Source organism: Pezoporus wallicus, unplaced genomic scaffold (assembly GCF_028554395.1).
Source record: "Pezoporus wallicus isolate ANWC-B61680 ecotype Strahan unplaced genomic scaffold, APGP_CSIRO_Pwel_v1 contig_1739, whole genome shotgun sequence".
Classification (NCBI taxonomy): domain Eukaryota; kingdom Metazoa; phylum Chordata; class Aves; order Psittaciformes; family Psittacidae; genus Pezoporus; species Pezoporus wallicus.
Genome location: NW_026637351.1, coordinates 2,848,116 through 2,861,435, shown reverse-complemented (window position 1 = coordinate 2,861,435; position 13,320 = coordinate 2,848,116). Strand labels below are relative to the sequence as shown.

Below are 13,320 nucleotides of genomic sequence, written 5' to 3'. Positions count from 1 at the left end.
CAGATCCCCTGAAAATAATATTTACAGTGTAAGTATTCTAAAAAGAATCCACAGGTAAAAACTGAATGGACAACTGAGCTAAGTTAAGGCACAGACACAAAAGTGAAAGCCAAGACATAATTAAAAGCCTGAAATCTAAGGTACATTCATGTACTTATCCTACAAGAGCAGACAGGCCAACAAAAAGACAATTTTTAATGGCTGAAACTATCCTCTGGTAGGTGCAAGTAGATAGCATCTTTACAAGCCTATCTTCCCACTTTAACCTTTTGAATAGGCACAACTATATTCAGCACGACTGGGTAGAGCTGCCATAGAGATAGAAAGCAGACATCACAGCAGCCACGTTTTTGTGATTGGGAATTATGCAGTTTGTACTTAATATTGCTAGACCTGAAATTATACAGTTCCAGTAATCCTCCCAGTAGATCTGTTACCTAGTCATTGGTGTTACACTCTGGCAGTTTTCCGTATAGAAAGAGAAGACAGGAGAAACAACCACATACCCTCCTCTCTCACCCTCTCCTCTCCAAATGAAAGCCACAGATCCTGTCAATAGGATTCAAAGACATGTTGTGCTCAAGATCCCTGTGAACTTGTATTTATATGGGTCTATTCGGTAAAAATATTCTAAATATAGGTATGTTGAATGAAGCAGTGAATGAAAGCATCTAGAGCACTAACAAAAATAGAAACATGCAGAAGAGCTGCCTTAGGTGCAGCACATATAAAATAGGTTAAGATTCCCAAATCTCTAGAAATAAAAGACACTGTATAATTAAAAAGAAAATATCAGAGTGTTAATGGGCATAGTTGGTTTTTTAACCACCTTTAACAGGTTTTAGAAGTTTTATTACACCCATATTATGGAACACAGTCTTGTGAAAAAATTCTGTGTAGAGATCACCACTATTTAAGCACAGCTGAAAGAAAACCTTTTTCCTGTGAATCTTAGAGCAATCTCCTTGTAAAATTCACTTTTAGAAGCCAAAACAATTTCAGTTCAGAGGGTCCTCTAAGGGAATATAGAAGTCCATATGAATTCCATTTTTGCTTGTATAGAACATTTTATCTTTCCTGCTTATTGACAGGTTTGATCATATCAAGGAGACTAAGTGAATATATCAGGAAAAGGACTGCTGTACCCTTTCCCTGTTTTATGTTCTGTCTCCCTAATTACCTGTTCCTAGCATCCTTTGAAACAGAACAGCAGACTAGAAGAAACCTTGGTCTGACAAATGATGAAAATTTGTGTATTCATCTAAAGAAGAAGATGGCAAACTGGAAAAACTAAAGTAACACTTCTAAGCTGCAATCCAACCTTGCAGCTAACAACTTAGTGGGAAGTTTATCTGTTTAAAGTAGGACAAAGCCCAGATATTTTTTTTTGACATCTGATCTGGACACACAAAATGGAAAAAGGAGTAGACTGGAGATGAGAAAAGACGTGTGTGAAGCGTTTGCTATAGTAGTGAAAACTGAAAACAAAGATCCAACTTCGAGGCACAAGAAATGTTTTTATTTCAAAAATCATTTTTATGAGCCTCAACATCAAAAGTACAAAGATGCTGTGTGAAAATACATGGAGAAATTTATTTTCTTTTTTATTGAGCAAAGCTCTTTCATTTTTACATGGAAAAGCACTATAAGTAGTCAAGGTTTTTTTTTTTTTTTAACAGAGCATTAAATAAGTATAGCTCCAGAAGTTATTGGCATTTTTATCTCTTATTGAGCTGTACTTCCATTACCCTAGTTAAGGCCTACATGAAACACAGTGGGCTCTCATCTCAAAATGCAGACTGGAAGGTAACAAAGGTGCTCATCTGGACTCCATCTAGATAGAGGCACACTACTATGGAACAGTAGCAATCAAAATGAGGAGTACGACCATTACACAGTTTGTACAAAATTATTTAAATAACTGGGTTTGAAGACAAAGCTAATAATGACAAATAATTACCTTGCCGGTGAATCATTCCTCCATGCATAATTCTTGCCACAATGCAATGGTTCAGCTCATTCATTTTTAAAGTGATTCCCTAGAAAGAAAAAAAAGAAAAAAGCTTGAAGGCAGGGTATAAATCCCAAGTTTATAATAAAAACTTTGCCACTCATTTATATATGAGTAGTGAAAACAAATACTCTTTATAAGTGAAGATGCAATACTTTAATGCATGAGCATTCTGGTTTGTTAAAGATGCAGTTCTGTATTACAGTGCAAAGCGCCCAGTTTAGTTAAAAGCTTAATCTGCTGTAAGTACTACAAGGTTGTTTTTAAACAAAACCAGCAGTAGTATGAATGCATACAAAGCATTTTAAGTGAAGTATATACACAGGAGAAAAAGTATATACAATGGCTGCTGAACTATACCAGTTATATCGACAACCCACTTCAAAGTGCAGAAAATGTCATTAAAATCATTATAATACTGATCTTTACCAGCACAGAATCAAGAATAATAGTGAGGTGTCTTCCATACCATTGGTTCATCTGTGTTCTTCTGGAACTGCACCAGTCGAACTCGTGTTACATTCTCCATATCCATATCACCGTTGGCGCTTTCTGGAGAATCCCCGTTTAGGTATGGAGAGGTGGGAGGAGGTGTAACTCTCAGCGCTTCATCACTGTAAACTTCATGTGCCACTACATCATGAGTTTGAAGTAAGGCCTAGAGGGGATTACAGCAACAAAATATCAGACTTCCATAATCTCTGATGCCAACCACTAATTTTTGTAAGTATTTTTGAAGCTTTTTAGAAATTAAAGGAAATCCAAGATATTTGTGCCTCACTGTCTATATAGGAACTTTTCCCTTGAAGAAAGTTTAAGATAAACTTCAGCAGACTGCAAATGCGTACACATAACCCTAGCCTTTAAAATCTGCATGAGCAAACCTGGTTTTCTGCTGTAGATGTCTCAATAAGAATGATGCTGCTTCCCTTTTCCTCATCTTCTGCAAGGTGTCAGAATTAAAACATTTTTATTTATGTGCCTAGACACAGAATTAGGAAGCTAACTTTCTGAGCAAACTTTTCTATAGTAATTACCCTAACAAGATGGAAAGCTATTCAGTTCCCGTGGTATTTTATTCTAATTAAGACAGGCTGTGCATCAGTTTCGTCTGAAAGAATGAAATACTGTTTTTTTGTTTTTTTTTTTTTGTTTACCAGCATAATCACTTCCATAGTCTCCCCTTCCTCCAGAGCACGGACCCAGCACAACCACATTGCATTCAGAATGCCTGATAAAAATTACCATCTAAACCAATAAACTGCTCAAATAGTACTTTGTTGGTTTTATTCTGTTTCTTAATGTAGAGAATGGTACAGCACATAATTGTTTAAATGTCATTTCATATCTGCATTCAACTCTTAATGAGTATATTATAGCAAACTTGCTTCTGTCCAAAAGCTAGATATGATTTATATGTGAACATGCTAGTTCTACTCCTATACTGACTTATCAAGCATCAGACATAGATCCTGCTTTTATACCCAAATTGTCATGTTTCTCAGATAGGGATTGATAAATCAAGCCTAGTTCTTGCAGTATCTCCGCAAAAGTAGAGACATCAGCGACCACTGCAGTTAGAACCATCAATATTATAGTTCATATCTTGTTAATTTTCATCTAAATGCTCATAGCTCTTAACTTACAAAACCCACCAATCTTGCAAGGCTTTAGATTGACATCTAGAATTTAATTTGGCAGAGAAATCTGACTCTGCAACATCTTAGTCTTCAATGAAAATGTTGAAGTACAACTTAAACTGAAAAAAAGTGATAAAAGATGTATTTCTAAAGTAGACTCCAAGGGAGAAATGGGAGTTTAATGGCCTCTGCAAAATCCTGAATTTGTCCCCAAGGTAGGAATTCTAAAGTGTACCATGTTATAAATGGTAATTTCATAAACAGTTTTCCTCAAATCAGTTTCAAACTATAGTTTGGAATTCAGCATTATAATGATGGAATGGAATTCCCTAAATTAGCAAGGCTCTGCCCACATTCCTTCCTGTTTTTCTAGTGTTTCAAGCCCACTCACACAAATACTGCTTTTAGTTAAATACTAACCTGTATCTGCATTTTCCGTTTTCACCTTATTTTGTCAACCTCTAAGCTCAAATTTACAATTCCTCTGCATTAGTCTGTACTACTAAAGCAATATTTTGTATTAGAAATCTGGACCATACATGTAAAATCACTTTAAATAAATAAATTCTTAATTTGATTTTTTTTTAATTGGGTCTAAACTGATGTGTGAATACTCCTATATAGGTTTAGAGATTTAGCTTAATTCTCATTCTAGCATCTGAAAACTTTGCAGTTGTCCCAGACAAGGTAAGAGCAGCTGTGTGCAAACATGCATTAGCTCTGTCTGTTACAATATCCACTCTAGGAGTGAGTGTGGTCTTGGCTTTGTGTGCAAGTGCTTTTTAACAGAGCAAGATAATCTTTTATGCTTCCTTCAGCTCAATCTATTCAAAGCTACTCAACTTCATGCACCTGCCTGTATCTGTTATACTCTCCATGCTTCAACATTACATTTTTTATGTAATTCAGGGCCTTATATTTGTTTCACGTCACGTATTTGTCTGGCTTTATACTATATTTTTAGCAATAATGTACACTTTGTAGGAGGTTAAAGTATGGTAGTTTGAACATTTTTAAAGGTTCAAAACTATACTAGATTACTTCTGAATGTGTTAACAAAAAACAACACAAATTCAGAAACACCAGATATTAAAGTACAGCAAGTTCAGTTTAAATATTGAAAACCTGTAATATAAAGACAGCTATTGGACTTAAAGATACTAATTTTCATGCATTTCTGTTAAGTTTGATAACTTAGATTTTTTTCCTGTCTCCTTTTCATTTGCAAAACATCATAATCATTCTGAAAATTTGTCTAGTGAGAACAACTGCTTTCTACTATATTGTAGGATCATTGTCTCGAACAGTGTAGGAAGGCACATGATGATGGCTAAAACTTCAATATGTAATTAAGTAAAGTTCTCCCAGTATAGCAAGCATTTCAATTGCTGCCACATACTAAACACAGAAATAGAACCTTTTGCAAATAAAACTGGCACATTTGAAAAACTAATTGTGTAATTGAATAAAAGCTCCTTGAACACAACAAATGAGGTACTTGATAATCTTTTAAAGAATTCTTAAATTAATTATTCGCTGGAAGATCTCTATGCAAAATTCACATATGTTTTTTGAATTAAAATGTTAAGCATGTACAGACTAAATTAATAATTCACTCCCGTACCCATGAGGCACCCAAGGATAAACCAAAACTAAAACAAGAAACCTTGAACTTGAAGATCTCAGTGCCAGTAAGTGTACCTACAAATGCTTTATTTGCTTTGGTTTTGTAAAGGCCTATACATAGTCTAAACCAATAACACTGTGTTTAAGTACACGATTCAGACTATACTCCATTGTCTTCTGATCAGGTATACACATCAGGTAATAACATAAACAACAGTAAAATACAATGCTATCATACAGGTGATAATACATATGATCCTACCTATTAAACCTTATTGCTTCAGTCTCCAAGCTTCAGTCTCTGGTTAGCAACTTACTAACCAGAGTATTGCTCTGTACAGTGTTTGGTAAACACATTGAGTGTAGGCTGGCAATACTGTTTTATAAAATTATTTCCTTTCATAATGGTATCTATTTTAAAGGCTTTGGCTCTGAAGGAAAGTTTACCATGATACATAAGAACAACTTTGTAAGGTCTGCAACTTTATAAGAGGTGTATCCAGAAGCAGGACTAGGAACGATGGGAGAGGATGGGATTGCCTCTGACATCTGGAAACTCTCTGGTCTTTGGTGTCTGCACCTTATATCCTCCATATCCTCCCTAACGTGGACTGTGTGCTTGTTCCCTTGCTTCTTCTGGCTCTGGCAGCATTTAAGTTGTCCCTAAATCTTTTTGTTAAACAGATCATTTTTTTTTTGGAGCAGTTTTCTACTAGTTTGGCACAGTACAGTACCAAAGTGTAGTGCAAGGGAGAGGATGAAACGTGGGGAGAGGGGATGTGACTACATCAACTAGCAGTTTAGCTTGGGATGCCAGAGACTAACTTACTGAAATTATTCCTTATAAAAAAACCTCTTTACTGATTTGCAGCTTATTCCATATAAAAAACCTACCCCAACTTTTTATAAAATTGCAGCAAAAGAATTCTGACAGATGGTTTTATGTTTAGGAAGATATCAGGTGGAAATACAGATACCTGTAAAAGATTATTTCCAGCTCACTCTTCCTATTGCTTGATTTGATATATGAATTTTTTATATGCCACATTAATTTTTATTGATGCCTACTCTGAAAGTAATTCATACTTAAAAAATGGTCTTTCTCCACAGTGCCTAATGTTTTATCAACACTGTGTGGTAATTATGCAAAGAAAAAAAGGTAAATCAAATGAAAGCAGAGCACCAGAGAGTATTACTCTTGTTTTTTTTCCTTCCCCCTTTGATTTTTCCTAAATATTTCTTACAATACAGGTAAGTACCATTCCACCTTGTTTTATGTTCTATTTCAAGCAAGTTTTCCTGTCAAATATTCAACCAGATTTGTTACCAACTTCAGGATAGGTATCATCTCCAGGCAATAGCATATCTGTGTTGCTAAGTACAACATAAAAAGCCAATGTCTGCATTAGCAATTAGCGTAATGAAAGAGGAATGAATCGGCAAGTAAAATAATTGTGTTAGTTAGGATGTGATGTACACACTGAACATGTTGCAGGAGTGATTACTTCTGACCAGCTTCTATCTTGCCTTGTGGACTGAATGCCCATCAGATGCTGGATTACACTGGCTTCTGGAGTACATCTTTGAATTTTATTTTAGCTGAAAGGAATCTGGTTTTCATGCTCTCTATATAAAGTAACAATCAGGAGATTCACTTCAAAATACACTCCTACTCTGATTTTAAGTACTAAAATAAATGCACGCAAGGCTACAGTGGCCATCAAAAGAACACACTGGGACATGCAGCTATCTAGATTTAATCTTATACCTGAATATGAGGTTTGTTTCAGCTCACTCTTTCCTGGAAATTAGGTTTATCCTTCAGACTTACTGTAATTCAGCTTTCAGGTGAGCAAATTCCACAAAGCCCCCCTCAATAACCCTTGTGTAAGGAAAAGTCAAATTCATGATTTTAAACTGACAATCGTGTACAGCAGATTTAAGCAAGCACTTTTATTTCTAAATTTATGAACTTCATCCAGGGCAGAAACAGAAGAAATCTTTTCAGCAGTTTGAAAAGACTGGGCTTCACTAACTTGAATCAAGTTATTAAGCAGTCACAGAACTTAGGATAATTACTGCCAACAAATCAGGTTTGTGAAATAGACACAGTAGGAATTGATATGTAACTAGACTGTAGAAGCTATTGATTTATCATAAAATAGTGTTGAATAAACAGTTATTCTGCAATGTATTCATTCACCTTTATCCTAACAAGACCTTGGAAGAAAGAAAAATAACGATCCCAGTTCTGCCTATGCAAATCCAAAAGGATTCGCTCTTCTTTCTAAGCGCAACACAGCTCCCCTAGAGACAGTGAAATTGTTCCATAATTAGATCATTCCAAACTGTTGACAGTTTTCAGCACAGTAATGAGGACCAATAGTAGTAGTAACAGTAACTATTTTGCCAGACCAGCAGAAATATTTATGAATAGATATATTGTATTATATGCAGGTTCATCTCTTGTGGATTTTAGGGAGAACTTACTGAACTTAAGTTTTCTAATATAAAGAACATGATAAAAAATAAACCCAAGAAGAGCAGCATTTGCTTACCATGAAATGAGGTTGTGTTAAAATACGCTTTAGCTCCTTTGCATCATTGTTTTCTGGGTAACATGAAATTTCTTCCAATACCTGCAAAATAAGGAGGAGAAATACCCATGATAACTTTCTTTTAAATAAAGCTGTTAATCAAACAAATGAAAGCCCTCACCGATCAGTCAGAATATCTATAAGAATACACAAAAGAATATTTTTGACAGGAGAGCACTTAGGAGAATGTGCTCCCCCAAGAGAATAAAATACCTCATTTCGATTTTCTTTCTGAGAGAGATTAAAGCAAAAATTTGAGAGAAACAGCTACTCTTTTTCAATTGAAAGTATTCCTCCAACAGCTAAATATATGGAATCAGAAAGGAAGTGCTAATAAGAGACACACATCACCACCACCAACTGCTACTTTCACGCACGATCTCAATTTATTAAAATAATCAGTTTAAAAGCAGAACTAAGAAGACTCATAAAGCCTTCTCCCACAAATTAGATCGTTAAAGACATCAAGTGTAGGTGTAGTCCATCTGCTATCTCACCTCCAAGCTCCAGATTTTGTAAAATCGGAGCCATACTTCAGCTTATCACTGGGAGAAGGAAGAGGAAGTAAATAATCTTTAACCTATTTGCCTGCAACCTGATACTTACACCTTTATTTTCACATGCAGCTACTTGGAAAACAAAAGCAGAGTAATTTACTTCCAGAAGCACCTTCCAGGATTAACTTACAGAAAAATTTTCAGAATAGGACTTCAGGGTCTCTATCAGTGTGACTTCAGTTACTACACACTGTTTTAAAGTCTTCCTGTTCATTCTGTTTTAATAGAACTATAAACAGTGTTTCCCTTTTGACACTACCCTTAAGAACTGTACTTACTTATACTGATAATATAGAATACAGCTATTTTGCTTTCACTACTTGTAATAAATAAACAAAATACTGTCTGTCAGGTATACTTATGAACATCTGAGTCTTACTTGGTCAAATGGGCCACCTTCTTGCATTTCTAGGTCTGCTTTTCTTAGAGCTACCTATGATAAACTTAGTTTTTAAATTTAAGGATCTGATACCTAGAAATGCTGGGGGTTTTTTTGTTTGTTTTTTTGTGACTTAATCATATAAACATGAAACTTCTGCAGATAAACTGAATATTAAAGATACTGCATTTACCCAACAAGAGTATTTTAATGCTGCTATTGTTGCAGCAAAGTTTAAGCGATGAAACTGAGTAATGTATGTAACACAGACATAATTCAATGATGCACATTTATGTAACTTAAATAAGCAACAGTAGAATTCAGAAATAATTCAGATTATACAACAGAATATGTATTGATGTCTTAATGAAGAAAAAAATGTTTCACTTGAAAAACAATCAAACTTTCAAAGTAAAAAAAAAATACATATTTTAAAGCCATTACCTCTTTGGCTCTCTGTACAGCATCACTTGGAGGATTCCTGATTTGTGGTGAAGATTTTGTGTTTATTTTATCATAAAGCTGAAATAACAGGAAAACAAACTTTTGAAATCATATGCTACTTTACATAAAGTAATGATGAGTGCTAACAATAGCCTGCTTATGTTACCAAAATTAAAATGACTGTTAAACTGCATGAGCCACAGATGTTTTATATACAAAATCTAGCAGCTCAGGGTTTTGGCTTTTCATTTTTAAACATTTCCAGATTTGAACAGTGCCATAGATTCAGAGTTCATAGGATGACATGGGAAAGTTCAAGAGGTTAAGGGATTCTGCAAACCTCCCATGCTTTTTCCACAGCTTTACCGAAACTATATTCTTCTACTAGAAGTGATCCTATGAATCTCAAATAAATGCTGTGAGCCATACATTCTGCTATAAAATCAAATTATTCTGCATATCGCGCTTGTCTCAATAAATCAAAGCATCAAACATTCCGAACAGTAATTTAAATAAACCTCAGAATATGGGAAAATGCTCTTGAAGACAGAAGGGTACAAAAGCCAAAATCTTAGAAGAGAAAACCAAAACTTCCCAAGAAGGAGTGCTCACACACACACACAGAAAAGTACCCTTATTTTTACTAGGATTTCCTATTGGACAGAAGAATGCCAAATTATTTAAATAGGAAATTGTAAACCTTCCAGGTTAATTATTTGTTTTGAAAAAACTTTTAAAACCCCCTAACTACACAAAATACAATAGGAGAAAGATCTGTCTTCAGTTTCAAATTAAGAGATAGATATCACAGGCTTTCTTTCATACAAACCTAACAGACTGTGTAGGTTTCAAAGGAATAAATGATACTTGAGAACAAAAAGGCATTGTAATAAGTACTATTTTCAAATAAAAATCTTTCGGCTTACTTTTCAAATGATATGAAGATGGACATGCCTGTAATTATATCTATTTATGTTAGATGACTTCTTTGAAATGTTAGACAGAAAAAAGACACAAATAACTATTTTTAGACTATGAGAGAATTTTTTATCACAGTGAGGGTGGTGAAACTCTGCAACAAGCTGCCCAGGGAAGTTGTGGAGGCTCTCAACTTTGGAAATACTCAAAATCTGACTGAAATTCAAAATAGTGTACATAAACAAAGTTTCAAAATACACAAGGGACTCTTAACACCTTTGGCATTCCTAACACTGTAAAGGATGAGTTGATAAGAACACCCCATTTAGGCTGTTCAGCAAGGGTTGCTCAGAAGCTCGCTTGGAGAAGCTTACAGCTGCACGGATTGGCTGAGGACAACCTTGGATATTTGAAAAAGGGAATCCTGTCATGCTGCAGAAGTGCTCTCTTGTATTTCTCATGTGAAACACTATTCCGTTTTAGAAGGGATGCAAATTGCAATGAATGCAATCCAATAGCATCATCACAATCCCACATGCTGAACATTTCAAGTCCATATGTAAATAAATAAAGAGGAAAAATAGAAAAGTCAAGCTAAATCAGTTTCTTCCACATCCAACAACTTCACCTTGTGCTGCCAAAATACTTAACAGTTTAAGCAGCATTGACCACTGGTGAAGTCTTTAAATTACAAGCTGTCTGCTACCTTGTAGTTCCGGAGACATTTTAGCTGTGTACACAATTATTTGGTTTTTCCTTTTCTTAAATAAGTAAACAAAACATACCCCAACTCCAACAACTCCAAACTGTTAAGTATCACATTCATACAGCTGTTAAGAAACTGCATTAAGTACTGCGTACCAAGTGCAGTAGGAGCTGATACCCAACATGAATACTATTGAGTGTAATTTTTCTAAGACTCACACATACATCCTGTTTAATGAAATAGTAGAAATCACAGGAAAGATTAATGAAATTACCTATTCTAACAATTGTTTAGAAGCTAAGTTGCTGACTACTCAAATTGCTGTTACTGTGATTCAAAAGAACTGGCAGTTTACAGAAACAATTTTTTTCTCACTATCATGGGAGAGTTATCTTCTGAGACTAGGAAGGAGGCAGAAAGGAAAGTAGAAAGCAGTGCCTCGAAGAATGTTTAGAAAAAAATCAAGGCAAAGTTCAGACTAAACAAGGGTGCATTTATTTTTTCATACTGAGGCATGGCACTTAAATTTCATCTTCCAGGAATGCTACTTACAGAGACTTGCTTCCAAAGCATCAAACTACTTGGAGGGACTCTGACAGTACTTAAAAGAAAAACCTTCATATTTGCATTAAGGCTTAAAGCCTATATATTACCCAAGACACAGGATCCATTCATTGTTTCTGGAGGTAGAAGACAGCCTCAATTAGAGAAAGGATGTATTTTTAGTAGCTTCCCTAGCACAAGCAGATCTCTTCTAGAGAATCTTATTGGGTACTTTACCTTCAAAGCTTATTACAGTGGAAGGCACTCATTCCAGAGTCTAATAGAAACACTATATAAACAGCCTACACCACATTACATTTACTCTGAGTATGTGTTTTCCTCTGTCCAATCTTAACTCTAAAAAGCAAGAAGGAAACAAAACACACAATAAATCTGAAAAGAAACTTGGAACTTCTCCAACTTGAAATGCATATTTAAATGGTGAATTTCTAACTAAAACATGGCATGTTTGAAATGGTATACTCTAATTCAAATTAGTTCATGAAGTTTTTAGCTTACAACCAAGACATATCTTTAAAATCATAAGAAGTAATAGTGAGTGAACCCAGAAACAAAGGAAGTATTTGTACCTCTTAGTATTTGCTTAATATTTCATTTTTTTTAAGATACCATTTCAGCAATGCTTTCACAGAATTTTTTGGGCACTAAAATAAATCTAATTCTAAACTGTCTTGTTTGGTATGGTCTCATATAAACAGAAGGACACATCCAGGATATTATTCTGTATCTCTTATTTCCAGTTTTAGTAATTGTATGTGCAGTCTGGACAGAATTTTTTAGCATTATGTTATGAACCCTATTTTAAAAAACTCATTAACAATAATTAGTCTTTATTGGTTACAGAAGATTATTAGAAGTTTTCTGTCAGAACACAGCAGAATCTGGCAAGAGGAGCAAAGCTTATGCTCTGCATTAATGCACCCAAACTGGTGAGCAGTCCTACTTTATTTGCAATCTTTGAAAAAAAAGATTGTTTTGCAACATTTTTCAAGTATTTTTGCACTTAAACAGCAGCTGTAGCAGAAGCAATTAAGAAAAAGAAATGTGCAACTCTATAATTTGGAGGCATCTGAATTTAGAGGTTTCATTTTGACACATGAAGAAGAATATTTGTTCCCTTAGACATAAGAATCTAACACACCTTTAAATGAATGTTTTACAAAATGTTTAAAAAAACTGTGAATGAAACCTGTTTGCACACATCGTAGATTAAAGTAAACATTAATGACAATTCCAGCCAAGCCTCATATAGTCCTGTGGTACAGAATATATTAACATGTGCAGTTAGCTACACAATTTTAATCACAGAAAATCAGCCTGTTTACAATGCTGCTGTTTTACAGCAGCCCTGCAACTCTAAATCCTTCAGGGACCATGCCAAAGGTGGTTTCTTATGGAACAGAATAAAGTGGTTCATTCTTCACTGTCCTCAACTGAATGTTTTTCTATGTAATACCAACAGACATTCAGTGGAGTAAAATCTGTATGTGCCGCAACGATGGGCTCTCTTTTTCCTGGGATGCTTTTATTTTCCAGCAAATAACTCTGCTCCTCACCCCAACCTCCAAGCATTTCACTCAGCAATAAGCATAAATATAACTGAAAATTTCTAATAATAATTAACAATAATTGTAAAATGCCACAGCAATTGTAATAGTTAGAATTTCAAGACTTCTGAATATTTTGCTTCTCAGTCTCACTTCTCAGCAGCAATTCTGCATCTGCTACACAGAAAATCAGAAAAAGAGCTCCCTATAGAAAACCTTAACAATCACAACAGATATGTTAACAAAACCTGATATAACAAACATTAACATTATAGCTAATTAATAGACTAAAACTACTTCTTAAAAAGACACATTTTGCTTAAGTTTTGCA

The 13,320-nt window shown here is 34.8% G+C and overlaps 1 protein-coding gene across 13 annotated transcripts in view; it reads right to left on the bottom strand.

Moving 5' to 3' along the window:
- CASK (calcium/calmodulin dependent serine protein kinase) overlaps positions 1-13,320 on the bottom strand; it is a 202,926-nt gene that overhangs the window by 34,652 nt on the left and 154,954 nt on the right. For all 13 annotated transcript variants that reach the window (XM_057405081.1, XM_057405083.1, XM_057405085.1 and 10 more), the window contains 4 exons: positions 9,255-9,332; positions 7,836-7,916; positions 2,481-2,669; positions 1,961-2,039 (listed from right to left, as the gene is read on the bottom strand). In XM_057405081.1, the coding sequence (XP_057261064.1) occupies positions 1,961-2,039; positions 2,481-2,669; positions 7,836-7,916; positions 9,255-9,332 (427 nt within the window). The remainder of the gene's footprint in view (positions 1-1,960; positions 2,040-2,480; positions 2,670-7,835; positions 7,917-9,254; positions 9,333-13,320) is intronic.